This window comes from Leptosomus discolor, chromosome 24 (genome assembly GCF_034619465.1).
Source record: "Leptosomus discolor isolate bLepDis1 chromosome 24, bLepDis1.hap2, whole genome shotgun sequence".
Lineage (NCBI taxonomy): Eukaryota > Metazoa > Chordata > Aves > Leptosomiformes > Leptosomidae > Leptosomus > Leptosomus discolor.
Genome location: NC_141414.1, coordinates 6,540,811 through 6,556,755, shown reverse-complemented (window position 1 = coordinate 6,556,755; position 15,945 = coordinate 6,540,811). Strand labels below are relative to the sequence as shown.

Below are 15,945 nucleotides of genomic sequence, written 5' to 3'. Positions count from 1 at the left end.
TTTCTATTATAAGCAGATCCGTCAGGTTGGTTTCAGACTCTGTATCCAAATGAGAGCATTTTTTTTATCATTGCATTTCATAGAAGTTTAATGGCTAATTAATCTTTTACAAGTTTCCTGAGGTATGGAAAGGGGATTATACACTGCTAATCTGAACACATTGTTCTTATTATAACCTGATTAGAACTAATTCTTCTGTGGGAAAGCTAGGAGTTGGATGACCAGCTGATGTGGGAACTGTTTCCCTGCTTTGCCAGCTCTTACTGGGTGTTCCAATTAGCTACATTCATTTTTTAATGAATTGTTTCATCATTTGCACTGGGGAATTCTTAATACTTCAAATATTTAATGTCACGAGGCACTTCTTGGACTCCATGGCATTCTCACTGTGTTTAACCATTAGCAGCTCCTTGTACTCAAGTCCTTGCTATTTTGGTTTGTACTGTATGTATGTTCTGGAAAAATAACACTGTTAGTGCTGAAGAAAGAGGTTTTTCAAAAGATTTCGTTGGGATTTAACATTGCTCTTCAGCCTTAACAGTCTTAGCTGGGCATTGCTATGCTTTAAATGGCAGGAGGATCAGGAGTGGAAGTTGCTGAAGAAATCCTGCTTAACACAAGTGTTAGCTGCCCCTCGTATCCCAGGAGCAAGAAGTTTGTGTTCCTAGGAAAGTCTGCTGCTCCACAGAAGGCTTGTTACTCAGCCAGACATGACCCAGTCCTAATCCCACAACTGAGCACTGATGTATATTCTGTTGGGATTGGTGGGATTTGGGGGATTTTGTCTCCAGGGTATTCAGTACTTGGCGAGTACCTCTGGGTGTAGGACTTCAGTGCACAGAAAGTGCAGGAAGTCAGTGTGCTGCTCCGAAGCCTGTTGCAAGCATCGGATGAGTTTACTCAGAGGAAAAAAAAAACCTCTCCTCTTGTTTATTTGTGTGTTTGACAGCTCCTTGAGTGCCAGACTTGCAAATTAATATCAAGACTTGTGTAATTTGAAAGCATTTTCCCTCAGATCTATTCCAAATCATTTCATGCCACATTGGTTATGTTTGAATTAGTATTTGCCATATGAAAGTAATCACCATGTATAATCACAACTAAACTGCAAAGACTATCAAACGCACATCTCTTTCCACCCCCAACCCATCTCTTCCCTTTTTTTGGGCTGGGCTACTGAAGGGGTGTCTAAAATTCAACCAATTCTGACAGCTGCTCTGTGCCAAAAGGCTTAACTTTCAGGATTCCAGAGATTCCTTTATTGTTTCATTAATGCATACAACCCCCCAGCCCATTCTCCTGGTAGATTTGCAGGGAGTGAAGAGCTGAACGCAGGCCCCTTCTTGTTGTGAAGAAAGCCCATGAAAACAGTGCTCATGACATAGACTTTTCAGTGCATGCATTTCTTAGGAGAGGGGTCACGTCTCTTGTGGACTGAAACCCAAATAGATTTCTGTGCTTTATGAATAAAAAGCATTGTACATGTGCATTGTAACAGACCAGATCTTCTGCTTTTCTGTTTCTGGGTGCAGGTAGGAGAGGAGGCTTGGATTGCAGTGAAGTCCACCTGTCCTTGCAACTTCACTCTACATTATGAAGTGGCATCGCGAGGCAACATTGTGCTTTCAGGACTACAGCCCAGTAACATCACCCAGCAGAGGAGCAAAAGAGCCGCCTTTCCCTTGGAGAAGAACATTGATATCACACGCTTCCCAGGAACAGGTAGCTAGCATCAGAAATGCAAACTTGCCCATATTTTCAGGGAAAAACAATGTTTCTGGCAAACCTAAGTACCCTCTTTTTAATTTGATGCTCCTTAAAGGGTATAGAATAATTTTGTGCAAGAAAAATAGTGATATCCATTGCACACACAGTCATATAAAAAAGATAAATTTCTCCAAGAGGGATAACCCTTGGGGAGTTTTCTCTAGTCTTTCTGTAGTCTTTCGCTGTTAAGCAGACACTTAATATGCTTGGCTTGGATCAGCTGAGTGGTAGGGAAGCATATGATGAGGCTGGGGTAATTTACTAAGCTGATTGAGCTTCAACTGAGAGGAGGACATGAGATGGACTGGAAACACGGATCAGGCTAAAGGAGAAGATCATGTGGTTAGCATGAGGAAGGGAAATGAAGTGTGGGCTCCTAGTTGTACAGGGAATAAGAGAAAGATACAAATCTGGTGAATTCAGGGAACAGGGGGATAAAGAATGATATGCATTAAAGGTCCCTTCTAACCCAAACCTTCCTGTGATTCTATTTAACTGCTGCTAGTGATACAATGCTCTATAAACCGCATAATCCTTTTCCAAACCCATTTACAAATTTTTCTCTCAGCAGCGTTCTGCAGCAATAGATACCCTTTTTTTGTTTATTTTGAATGGCTTGATAACGTAATTGTAGATTTCCTTGATTTTATGGCAGGAAAACTACTGAGTAGTCATTCTCTGTCCACCTTCTCCATACTGCTCGTTATGTTACAGGTGCTAATTGCCTATCAGCTTTCATAACGAAAAGAAAAAGGAAGGGAAAAGGTTCTGAGTTCAAGAAGAACATATGCAACAGGAACAAGGGAAGGATGCACGTCCTGGATGGAGAGTTCTGTGCCTTGCAGCGTTTGGATGGAGCAGGAAGAGAGTGATTTTGATAAATAAACCTGTCTTTTTTTACAATGTATTTTTTAGCACCTACCAGTGTGCCTGCAGCAGAGGTTGAAGTCTGCATGACGTTCCTCCGTTTCTCAGTGGTTCACAACATGGCTCCCTTGGGCCGGCTTCTGGTGTATTACGTCAGGGAGAACGGAGAAGGGGTCACAGACAGCCTGCAGTTCACGGTGAAGTCCTCCTTTGAAAATCAGGTATTGGCAATGTAGCTAGTGGAGAGGAAGGGGGGTGTCTTCGTACTCTTTGTAGTTTCGCCTGCTGATTATGAGCTGAGATAATGGGATTTACTGTTAAATTCCTAGGTTGCAGTGGCGCTCTCGGCAAACGAGACCAGACCTGGTGATGTGGTGAACATCAAGGTCAGAGCTGCAAAATCAAGCTGTGTCTGCATTGCCACTGTGGATAAGAGTGTCTACTTGCTGAAGACAGGTTTTCAGCTGACAGCCAGTCAGGTAAAAGGAGGCTTAAAGCACTGATGATTTTCTTAATACCGGTATCTGCACTTCGCCTTTAGTAAGCAAGCTTTATACCTAAGGACAGCAGTCTCCTCCCTTTCCCTGCAGGTTTTTCAAGAGCTTGCAGAGTATGATGTGTCTGATGCTTTTGGAGCTCTGAAGGAAGAAGGGCACTTCTGGTGGCCAGGCATGTCCTCACGTAGACGCCGTAGATCTTCTGTCTTTCCCTGGCACTGGGACATCACCAAGGATGCTCGCTTCGCGTTTACAGTAGGAAGAATCAGCCTCACTTCTCTGTGGAGTGTCTTTTCTACTTTCATGTTTGCAGGATAATTTTCAGCTCCATAGGCCATTATTTTTTATTTTTTTTTCACATCAGAGCTGTTTCTCCAGGGGGGTAGGCTGGAAAGTAATTTCCATGAACAGGGAGTACAGTGTTCCACAAAGATATTGCAGAAACGTCGTTTCATTTTGGCCAATCTTGGTGAGAGGGCCAGATATCCTGTTGGGTGAAGGAAGTCATGCTGATGCTCTGGAGAATTAGACAGGGAACCAGAAGGTTCCTCTAGTCGTGGGTGAGCTTGCAGATCTCTTCTGCAGTTACTTTGACAGGGAAGGAACGTGGAATGTGAGGTTTTCCTTATAGCCTTTTCCCTTTTAGACTGTCTTTTGGAAATCCTTTATTCTTTCCTGCGCCGGTTCTGCCAGCTTCCATGGCCATCTGTGTGAAAGATCAGTGATGTTTTCTTTGCATTCTTGATCAGGTTACTACTTAAATGCCAGGTATTTGAGTAATTATGTCTGTTTGGTGTCTTTCAATAGTTAAACTTGACCAGATTTTAAAAATCTTATTTCCTTTGATCTGTGGTGTGTATTTGCATCAACTTTCAAGTTGAGCATTTAAAACAAGTTAGGCTTCCTTTAGTGTACTCGTGCACTAATTCATTTCTTCATTGCTTTGGATACTAACAATGCAGTCCTTTTAAGCTAAGAACAGTTTGGTCATCTGTAAGCTCTAAAAGACATACTACTGTGTTGCCATTAGCTTCTTGCTTTCCTTTTGATTAAAATTGTTACCTGATCTATTTGAAAAGTTCTGCTTGTGAGCCTCTTTCTTCCCTTCCGACAGTCGCACAGCAGAGTCCATCCGCCCTTTCAGGCTCTGCTGCATCCTACCCCTTTGCCTTCCACAGCGCTGCAGCACACAAGCTCTGTTCCCTCGTTGCCTGAAGCTGTAAGGACACGCCACGAGAAAGGCCACACTGTCCGTGTTATATGTATATATGTGTATACATGTATATGTTCTTTACATAGGCTTCTACTACTTGGCTGCTCTTAAAGATAGACTGGCCTGGAGAACCGGTGTCACAGGTCTAATGTTTTATGTTCTTTCCACTTTTAATCCACATAACTGCTGATAACAATGATCCTTGCTTCCCTCTCCTCTCTCTCCATTCTTCGACCTTTCTGCAATTTTAGCTAAACTGTTCTATTGTGTTGTCTTAAACCCCACAGGCTTCCATGTATTCCCCCCAATGCCTCGATCTCTTAGTCATAAACTCTAAATCCTCATTACTGCCCACTGCTGCAGGAGTCACTGCTGCTGCTCTCCCTGTGATACATTAGGGGTTTTGCTCTGATGTTTTTTTTTCTTGCTGAGAGGTGTAAACTCTTGGGAAAAGATACATACGTTAGGAGCTGGTATGTACGCACTGCTGAATACCTCATTTGTAATAATTGGATGTGTATGTAAAGAGAACAAAGCTCATACTCCTTTGGTGTCTGGGAGCTGCTGTCTCTTATGAATAACTGCATTTAGGGGACAGAGCTGGCAGACAGCTTTCTTATGAATTCTGTATTTTTACTGTGAAGCTGTGTGGACAGTTTCCATTTTGCTTGGCATTCCTGGTCGTGCAGAATCGGTGATGTCTGATGTGCGAGCTGCCTGCTAACTGCAGCAGAACACACTGGAAACTTTTAGGAAGGGTAAAAAGCTGTAATGTAATATTCTAGAGGAAAAATATGTGTAATAATTTTTCACCTGTAGCTGCCTGGCAGTTACACATGCCCAGTAATGTTAGATACTGGTTTAAGTGCGTTTTTCGAGCAAACAAGAGCTTTCTCGTAAAACCTCTGCCTATAAAGTGCCTACGTATTTTCACATTAACAGTCATTTCTACATGAAGTTTTAAAAAAACCCTCAACTTTCAGTTGACATTTACCCCGTAGATGTTGAAATAGGGTTGGGGGATTCTGTTCAGAAAAGTTTTTATTGGTACATATTTAATTCTTTTCTTTTTCTTTTTTTTTTTTCCTTGCTGGTTTTTGTTTTGTGGTCTTCATTTTGGTTGTCCAGGAAACTGGCTTGGTTGTAATGACTGATATAGTCAGCTTGAACCACAGGCAGAATGGAGGCATGTACACGGATGAGGCTGTCCCAGCTTTTCAGCCCCATACTGGGACGTTGGTGGCTACAATGCATTCTAAAATAGCACCAAGGTAACATTTTTGTTGTGATACATGTTGTCTGTGATTCTCTTAGCTATTTTGTTTTCTGTGTTCTCAGCTGTTTTCCACTTCCATGTCCCCAGGCAATTGCTTGGTTTAGACGAGGCCGTGGTGGGGGAGCTCTCTTGCATAGTCTTGACAGGCCTAACAAAAACTGTAACTGACACTGCTTTGTTAAATTTAGATTAATTCTAGAAAAATGCAAAGTAATATTCTTCCAAATGATCATCTGAAACTCTTGGCACATCTCTGTTTTCTGTGAAATAGTTGCTGCTTCTCAGTATTTGCAAGCTAGCCCTTGTTTTGCAGAGTTGCTCGTTGTTTTGACCATTGCTGGTGGTCAAAATAAATAAAATGAGGGACTACCTGAGGAAAAAGTCGGGAAGTACCATGACTAATGCTGCCACTGAGGAGGTGCCTTTGTGTTCTGAACCACCTGGTGGCCTCTCTTAGAGCAAGTTTTGGCGGTTAGTTAAGAAAAAGATAATGAAGCATCACAGGTGTAGAAAAATGGACTAAATTATGAAAATATTAGAGATCAAGACAATTCCAAGAGAAGAAATGGAGGGGAATATGAAGGAGTGATTGCAGTAACTGCTATTATTAAGGCCTTATCATGATACCATGGGAAGTCACGTGCTCTATATGCTCCCTTTGATTTCATTTGGTGAAAGAATTTGGATCATAAAACCTTCATTATTTTTTAGAGTATATTATTTACTCTAGTTTTGAAGGTTATCTTATTCATAAGATTTTTTGTTAGATTCTCTTTTACATCTCCAGATTTTGATGTGTGTGTGCACAACAGAATCATTTGGAAAGGCTGTGTGATTCGTGTTATGAGCAATACACCCATTCGCTTTTTAATGATTCTATACCAGGTAGAGTTTTGGCTCGTCGTGTGGGCTGCGTTCAGGTGCTAACACTGATTTATCAGTTACTGTTAAAACTGTCTTATTAAAAGAATTCATTTTCAAGGATTTATTTCTTGTTCTAGCCGAGCAGAGAAGAGAAAAAGGACCTTCTTTCCTGAAACATGGATTTGGCACTGCCTCAATGTCAGGTATTGAAAGGGAATTCCCTTAATTGTATCCAGAGGGTTGTATCCTCTTCAACTACAGAAAACAAAGCTCTTTAAAACCTACTGGAGTTACACTGGCATGCTCTGATATTTGTTACTGTTGTTGCTTTTCTTCATTACTGCTTTAATACCAATAATCTTTCTTTGCAACATTTCATCTGGTGTTCACTTAAAGTTGAACCCGTCGGTTGTGACTGCGTTGCAATCCATGTGTAACTCACCGCGGTGTCACAGGCAGAGGAGTATCTTCAGGGCAGGAAAGGAGCAATGCTTTGCTTCAACACGTTTCTAGGCTTTACTCGCTTACGGAAAGGGTATGTCGACAAGTTACTGAAGAGCAAGTGAGAAGACAGTTTTGCAGTGATGAGCTGCTGTGAGGAACTACCTGTTGCATGAGCTTGCCTCACAATAGATGCAGGTCAGACTGCCCTTGCAATTAGAAGGGACTGTAAGATAGAAAGTGATCATGCACTTGTAGCTCAATGCTGAAATCTTGGTGTGAACCAGAATTCTGTGTAACCACTGGAGAGTGGGAAGTCTTGCTCGAGTTCACAGTCAAGAGGCAAGCCCAGCCACTCGGAAGTGCCAGTTTCCCTTTATGATGGGGGATGAGTTGAGTCTGGATTTGTGTTTGGAGCCTCGAGTAATCCAGAAATGTCAACTTCAGCGAGTGCTAGTGTTTTTCTTCCTTTCCACCCTTCTCTAGCATCAATTGATTTGTCTCACTTTTTAAATTGCACAGAGACCTTCTTTCTCTTTCATCTGGTGCAAGAGCATCTCTCCCAAACCTTAATTTACTGCCTAATAAATCATGGTTTCCACTGGGTACAGCTGGAACTAAAAAAATTAATAAACAGATAACTAGTCTCTCCCAGGAACAGCACATCTAGGATAATTTGAAGTAATTATTAAAAGGCTTCTCCAGGTTTGCAAGTAAACTTCATTCAGTTCATGATTATAAATTAAATTTGACAGGAACTTGCAGCAAGTGTATTCAAATCTGTTCAATTGAGCATGAAATATGCTTTGTAGAAATACACAAAGAATTCCAGAAGTGCCCGTTTGGGCCTCAGCAAGCTGGGGCAGTTAATTGTAAGTGGGAGAGTGTGAAATAAAAAGTTGCAGATTGTGTTTTCTCCACTTCATTTCATTAGAAACAACTAAGCTGAGCATTCCTTGATTTCCACTCTCTTGAACAGGAAGAATTATTATTATTTTTTTTCCTTCTACCATTTACAATTATAATATACAGTCCTCAAAAAAAAAGAAACAAAAGCCTAATGTCAACTTCCCAAACCAATTCTAAAAATTCCTAAAGCCTGGCTGGAGGGTCTAATGGCTGGAAATGTGTGTGTACTTTGGACCCCCGCCCAGAAGAGTAAGTGCCCTCATGTGTGAAAATAATGTTAATGCTGGTTATGGGCTGAAATCCCAGTGGAAAGAACATCAGCTGCAACAAATTGTCCAGTTAAACAGACTGGAATGCTGCCAGTTCTGGAGCTAGGACACCCTTCTGCCTACTCTTCAGGGCTGAAGTTTATTGCAGGTACCAGCTACCTAACTCCAATTAGGAAGAAGACCTAAATATTCAGAAACTAGTGTCCTTAAAAGAAGTTAAAATAACTTGGTGCTGTTAAGCCAAGTGCTTTTCCCAGGCTCTCCAGTCTGTAGTTTGAGCTGGGGAAGCACATTCGTTCGCCAGAGTGCTTGGAGACTGACCAGCCCTAGCCTGCCTGGGCAAAGGCATAGTGATCTCTAGCTTTTTATCTAACTCTTTGTTTCAGTCCTTTCCCTACTGTACTGTAAATACAGAGGCCAGTACAAGGTACGCTGCCTAGTTACTGACAGTTACAGTAGCTTAGGCTCGTTGGAAATTACAAACAGTTGATTTAGACGATGAAAGTAAAGATACTTCCTTGGTGCCTAAAGTGCGAATAACCGTCAGCTGAAAAGCAGCGAAAGCGAAGTTCTTCCGTTTGTCCTGGTGTGGCTCAGGCGGTACTGCAGTGCTGAAAGACGCCGTGTTACGCTGCAGACTCGCAGAGCTGATTCTGAAGATCTTCCTTTCTCGTTTTCCGTGCCAACTAAGATGCATGTTGCTCTCAAAAGATTACAGAGCTTGCAGCGTGTGTATCAAGCTCTGCGGAATAAATAAGAACTCGAGAGAAAACAACCTCAGGGTGTACTCATAACTGCACCAATCATCCTGCCAGCTGAGCCATGAAATAGCTTTTGTTCTTGCTTTAGAGGAAATGTTTTCTGTTCCAGGCAAGGCCAAAGCTTCTTTGCAGGAGGGAAATAGCAAAGTCTGCAGAACAAAATTGAATTTCTATTATTATAAAGCATGGAAGAGGATACCAGGTTTATGATATCCTGTTGTGGTATGCACAGTAAAGCTAAATATTCAGAATAGAAATTTGATTTTTAATAATTAGTTTCAATCCTTCTTGGAAGAAAATGCTGGGTTTGGAAGTTTTCTGAGCCAGGCATTCCAAAAAACAACTAACCAAAATGTTTCTAAATCAAAATATGTTCCCCTGGACAAGCAGTTGCTGAACTTAGTGTCTGGAAAATTTCTCATTTGCCCTTATGTTCAAGCAGAGTCTGCAATGTGGCAATGTATAGAAGGACAATGGGTTTCAACAGTAGCTGTTAAATAAATTATTGCTTAAATGTTTTTATCCAGGACCTTAGTCTAGGATTCTTTCTTTAATTTTCTTTTTTTTTTTTTATTTTTTTGACTTAGTGCAGACATTTGCCTCTAAGTGACTCCGTAATGAGGCTGCAAATGCCTGTAAAGCTTTTAATCCAGCAAGAATTTCTGTGTTAGACCGTGTTTTGCAGAAGCAACTCCTTGCTGTTCTGCTCCTTGTAAATGTGCATAGGTCTCAAAAAAATGGATAGAAAACATTGAGACTTTTATAAGCTGTTGTTCAAGGCAGACATTGATGCTATGTTGTAAATTTGGATCTGGAGGCAACCCCCCAAAGTGTTCGGCTCCGTGTGCTCTAGCTCCATTCCTTAATCAGATCAACCCAAGTTATTCCCTGTTCTCTTTGGTAGTAACGTATCGGGAGAAGCACAGCTGCGTGTGGAAGTGCCGGACTCCATCACGACCTGGATAACCGAAGCTGTGGGTCTGTCGGAAGAGAAGGGACTGGGCATTGCCAGTCAAACAGAGCTGAAGACATTTAAACCTTTCTTCATCGATTTCACCCTGCCGTACCATGTCATCCGGGGAGAGCAGACCAAAATCCCCCTGACTGTCTACAATTACTTAGCTGTCTGTGTGGAGGTAACAGCCCTCTTTATTCCTGTTGCTGAGTTGCTAAATTCTGGTTTGTCATCAGAATTTCCTAAGTGATCTACAAGTTATGCTGGATAAAGTATAGGGGTAGTGTAGTGATAAGCTCGGCATAAATGATTTGAACACGATAAGCGTTGCTTTTCAGTATGAATAAATGCCATTGCTTTATTTGGTTTTAGCTTGAAGCAATTTTAGTAGTCTGAAGTGTCTTGCAACACTTGAGAAATACAGATATTGAAAAGTGTAGGGAAGGCGATGAGGAAGCTTATGCTGAACCACGGAGAAGAATTTCCTTTGTAATCAGAAAGCTGCTGAAATTAGTTCGTTTTGAACGAATGTTGGGGTTTTTTCAAGAAATCCTGTCTCCCTAGATGTTTTCTCCTCAAACTCACTGTCTGTCTGGCTCCAGTAGTACCCTTCTGTGCTACTTGTAGAACTGCTGAGCTGAAAGTAACGCTGTCAGTCAAATATGTTATTAGAAGGTTTGAAGAACGAACAATCTGTGCATACTATGGTTTTATTAACCACTTTGTGGTTTTCAGATTTTTCACGTATATCGATTGGTTTTGCAGCTGAAATTTGCAATGAATGGTGTTCAACATTTTTCCCAGGTCCACGTGAAGATTTCTATTCCAAAAGGCATAAAGTTTGTTGGGCATCCTGGGAAACACCATCTGACAAGGAAGAAGTGCGTTGCCCCTGGGGAAGCTAAACCCACCTCTATCGTTTTGTCCTTCAATGAGCTTGGACTGAGCAACATCACTGGTAGTATAGAAATAAAAATAGCTTGCTGCTTGAGGGACTTTTACAAGTGTTTCTTTTTATTCCTCTTTCAGAAGAAAATTCTTATTTCCCTAGTACCCCAAAGCAGAATCATTCGTTCCACTGTCTGCCAACTTAGCTCTTCAACCTCATTTGTTTCTTAAGAACAGATTCTACAGCTGTAATGCACTGAAGAGTCTGTCTGAACAAACTTCAGGAGATTCCCTAGGCGTCAGTTTTTCTGTTTTGTGATCTGTGGTCATGTAAGGTTTGGACCTGTTACATCTCCCTGAAGAGATCTGTGGAAATCTTTAAATAGAAGAATAGCAATAAGTTCTGTACGTCTTTCAAGCAAGTAATCCAGTAAAAGTTGTGCAGCACTGGAAATGAGGAAGGAGTTTCTCTGTTGCCTTGTGACTTGTCTAAATATTGTCCAGTTTTAGATGTAACCATTCATATATGAAATAAAGGTAGTGTAAGAGAGCTGTGATTACAAAACACTCGCTGTATTGTTAATCAGCTGTGTCGGATTCATTGAACTCATGAAGATCTTCCTATCTCAAAATCTCTGCTGCTTTTCCCTTCTGTTTCTTAGCAAAAGCTTTTGCTTATGGTGGGACTAATTGCTGTCAGGATGGGATGCAGACCTTGAAGAATGGCAAGCACTCGGAGGACAATTATATGGACAAAAGGACCCCAGTAGGAGTGGATTATGTTCGCAGTAGTGTTATTATTGAGGTAAGAAAATAAGAATTTGTAATAATTCACCAAAAAAAATGATAAACACTTGGGCAAATCATGAAAGTTTTTAGGTAGTTAAGCAAATGCGAATAGGTTTTTAAGAATCTTCAAGCTGATTTACGGTATGTTTACGTGATTGGAAAGAACCAATTTTAGTGGTACATGTGCAGAAAGAGCCCGTTTGATTCTGAGTTCATGCTGGTGAATCCTCAATACTGTCCAGAAGAAAAAGGGATATAACTTTTGTTGGATAAGCTTGCTCTGTTGATCTAAGAAATATGCTGTGATGTGAGATTCGCTGGTATGGTTAGCATAGCTCTAGCTAATAGAATGCGGTGTAATAGCTTTTCTATAAAGGATATAAAACACTGTATAGCAGCAGAATATTGTTTCTGTATTTTGTAGGTAAAACTGAATAGCTGTTACTGCTAATCCAAGCACTGTGTTTTTATGTATGGATTTCTGTCTTTTTATAGCCAGAGGGACTGTCCAGAGAATACACCTATAGTGTGTTCTTCTGCCCAAATGGTAAGTTCATGATTTGAATGAGATATTAAGCTTGTTTGATTTTTAGTTATAAATAGAAATATGTGGCATCATCTCGGGGGGGGGAAAAAAAAATAAAAATCTTTGTTTCCATTTCTCTATGATTGATGAGCTATGGTGCGTAGGAGGAAATTTTGAATAGAGTCTTTCTTACCTGGCTGGCTAATTATGAATTTGCTCTAGCTGCCCAAGTGATTTCTGGAAATGGCAATTAAGTTCCTTTACTTTATGAAACAGTTTAAGTATTCAGCACTGTGGACAGTAACTGTGACTGTACTATGTTTTCAGCTGATGTTTTAAAATTCAGTTCTGGAATCAGTATGTCCTTTCTGCCTGAGAGTTGGATAGCTCAGAGTTGGCTCCAGTAGCTAAACAGAGATGCTTTTGACCACTAGATTAGAACTGAAAAATCACTTACAGACTTCATAAGAAATCCAGCTGAGCGGTTTGAATTGAAGGATCTTCTATATTGGAAGAGGGTATAAATAGAAGATGGGAAGAAACATCCACATATACTTTAAGAGAAGCTGGAAAAAAGAATGTGTACTTAGGAAGAGTCTGCTGATTTAAATTTTAGTGGTTAACTATGGGTTATTTTTGAACTATGTGAGATAAGCTCTCATTCTTACAACATTCCATTATTTTTCTGACTAGAGAAAATACACATTTCTACACCTAACAAATATGAGTACCAATACATGCAGAAACCTGCCCAGATGACACACTTTGACATTGCCGTGAAAGCACACAATGATGCTCACCTGGCCTTGTCCTCTGGTCCACATGACATGGCAGAGATGACTGAGATTGTTATTGGTGGACATCAAAATACTAAAACATGGATTTCCATAAGCAAAATGGGTGAGCCGGTGGCAAGCAGGGACACAGCTGGTATCCTCTCCTGGGATGAATTCCGCAGCTTCTGGATCAGCTGGAAAAATGGAATTATCCAGGTAGTGAATTTATCTATGTAATGGTCTGGAAGTCTCTTGCTTTCTTAAATCGAGTTTGAGCACATATACAGCAGACTTTCATTAGGCTTGTTGCAGAAGGTGAAAGCTTCGTTCCTGTTGCTTTTTCTATATTAAGCCTTGATCAGGCTGTTTTAATCAGAACATATCTGCTTGCCACATTGTGTTCTCAGGACCTCAGTCTTTGATGGTTTTAGTGCTAAGTGTCCTGATGGCCTTGGTGGAGGTCAAGGCTGTGGAATTCTCATTAAACTCCCTTGGATTGTTTTGTGGGTGGGAAAGAGAAAGGTACTGGTCCATTTACAGTGTTCCCTGATGTACACATAAGTTACTAGGTCCAAGGACCCGTGGCAGACTGGCTTCACATGTGCGGGTTCTTGGAACTGCATGATTTTTTGTTCCTTTCAGGTTGGCCATGGTACTCGCTTGCTAAATGAGTCTATTATTGTGGAGTGGACAGTCCCCAGACAGCTTGAGGTGAAGTACATTGGCTTTTCCACAGGCTGGGGGTCAATGGGAGAGTTTAAAATTTGGAGAAAAGAAGAGACTGATGAAAATCACAATGAAGCGTTTACTCTTGGAGTTCCCCACAACATAATTCCAGGATCAGAAAGAGCTACGGCTTCAATAATAGGTATCAATTATGAGGAGGTATCACTAGGTACCAATTATGAAATACGAACAGATAGTCCAGCTGCTACTTGCTTCTGACCAGTGTTTGAGTAAAACACACCAAATATAAGATAGTTGTAGGCAGTTACAAAGGTATACACTGCTTAATTGTGGGACAAATAATTGTTGGGGTTATTTTGTCACTTGTTTGAACCCTGTTTGAGTTGAGAGCGACTTAAAGTTGATACCATTGTAGGGCTTTGCAGAGGCACTGTCTGTTAGAATTCATAGTATTCATTTCATAGTCATTATAATCACAAATTGTGCTAATTGTATTCTAAACTAGTAGTCTCAATTGGGGAGTAAGGGATAATCAAACTCTGAAATGTGACACTTCTGTATTCCAGCAAGAGCTTGAAGGGCTAAGACTTAACATTTGAAGGGCTTTCAACTTACGATACAGTTTATTTCAGCTGACTGTGTGTAGTTAATAGAAATTAGTGGAGTCAGGTGGGTTTTAATTGTAAGCCATCAAAAGGAAGTAGAGCGTCGTTCCTTGATGCTGAACATAATCGCCTCTTTTTCAAACAGGAGATGTGATGGGTCCTACGTTGAACAACTTGGACAATCTTTTGCGATTACCATTTGGATGTGGGGAGCAGAACATGATCCATTTTGCTCCTAATGTTTTTGTCCTGAAATATCTGCAGAAAACCAAACAACTCAGTCATGAGGTGGAGAGTGAAGCTACTGATTACCTTGTTCAAGGTAACTCATTACACTTACAATTTCTAGAAGGAGGAAAGGCTTGTAAGTTAGAAGAGAGTTTTACTGGTATCACGTTGTCCTTTCTAATCAAGAGTATCCCAAGTGATGCAGATTCATCGTTTCTTGTAGGATAGTCTCACAGGTTAACAGATTTTGATGGCAAGATGTTTTCCCTTGATGTGTAGCCTGTGTTTCCCTTCAACAACCCTCATTTATGTGCTTGTTAATTTATAATTTTTTAATCTTTTTTTTTTTTTCCTTAGGCAGCTTATTTCTATGTTTAAACATTTCAGAAAGTCAAGGAAGATTAAATTTAGTAAAAATATGTTTAGGATTTTTGCCTTAAATTGTCTTTCCAGTCCTTTAGTCACTACATGATTCTTCTCTGAACTTTCTCAACAGTATTTCCTTAGTAACAGTATTTTCTTAGCAACAGTATACCCAAAATCAAAAGTTAGCATCCAAAGTAGTTAACCTAGAGCCATGTAAAGGGCTTTTATCTGTCCTTTCAGCGTCCTGTCCTATCTCACTAAGCAGCTCAAAGCAATCTATCTTTTTATGCACTGTTTTTCTCAGCATTTGTTCGGGAAGAGCCACGTGCGAAATAGTTTTATAACTAAATACAATCCTCAGGACAAGTAAGAATTCTGGGTCATTCTTGTTTTTAATGATCTCTAAGGGACAAAGCTGTCTTGTGTATGAGTCAGACAATAGTCATGTCATGAAATCAGAGGTGACAGGATTAGGTGGTTCTTCTCTGAAAATATCAATATAAAATGTAATAAGTAATGTATTTCTTATATTCAGCAACAAAAGCCCAGTGCTGCTTCCTTTGCCTGGCTACAGTTGTTTGACTTGTAATTTTTTTGTGCTTGCTGATAGCAGTAAGACAAAGGGAATTTTTAATAGTCCGGGGCCAGTGTTTCCTTTGCAATATCATTGGCTTTTGTTTCTTTTTATGAATCTGCAAACCTTCCAGGTTTTTGGCTCCAAGCTCTGCCCGCTAATTAACCCTTACAGAAGAAATCCTCAAGAGTCTTAAACTTTTCTGGGCTTATTAGAGCCCTGCCAAGCATAAGGTTTAGATGGGAAAGTCTGTTTGCTCACTCTAGAAGGCTTTTGTGACTTGCCAAGCCAGAAAACTTTTTCGTCACTTAGTTATCCATCATAGAAAGTGCTGATACCAAACAATTCCCATATATTCCCTAATCTGTACAAGTGGCCTGAGCTAAGCTAGTCGGTACCTTTTCTACTTTCCCACAATACAGTTGTACAAAAGCAGGTGAACAGGTGAAAACTAGCAAGGTGAAGCTCTCCAGTGAGTCCAAGCATCTAGAGGAGTATTTAGAAAACAGATTTCAGAAGACCAAGTAAGACACAAAGTTCTGTGCCACTGTCAACCTAGCAAGCAGAGAGGAGTAAATGTAAGAGTGATGAAGCATAAGCTAACTCAAAATGAACACTTGAATAAAAGAACAGAGAAAATTATAAGACTGATACAAAAGTACAAGTACTTAATTTGTGTCTCTAACA

At 40.5% G+C, this 15,945-nt stretch overlaps 1 protein-coding gene across 1 annotated transcript in view; it reads left to right on the top strand.

The window, feature by feature from the left end:
• The window catches only part of CPAMD8 (C3 and PZP like alpha-2-macroglobulin domain containing 8), a 51,444-nt gene that overhangs the window by 10,494 nt on the left and 25,005 nt on the right, over nucleotides 1-15,945 (top strand). The window contains 13 exon segments of the mRNA XM_086477758.1: nucleotides 1,533-1,722; nucleotides 2,683-2,855; nucleotides 2,964-3,113; nucleotides 3,225-3,386; nucleotides 5,473-5,615; nucleotides 6,622-6,687; nucleotides 9,769-10,000; nucleotides 10,624-10,777; nucleotides 11,370-11,512; nucleotides 11,992-12,043; nucleotides 12,716-13,014; nucleotides 13,441-13,666; nucleotides 14,236-14,412. Coding sequence (XP_086333884.1) covers nucleotides 1,533-1,722; nucleotides 2,683-2,855; nucleotides 2,964-3,113; nucleotides 3,225-3,386; nucleotides 5,473-5,615; nucleotides 6,622-6,687; nucleotides 9,769-10,000; nucleotides 10,624-10,777; nucleotides 11,370-11,512; nucleotides 11,992-12,043; nucleotides 12,716-13,014; nucleotides 13,441-13,666; nucleotides 14,236-14,412 — 2,167 coding nt within the window.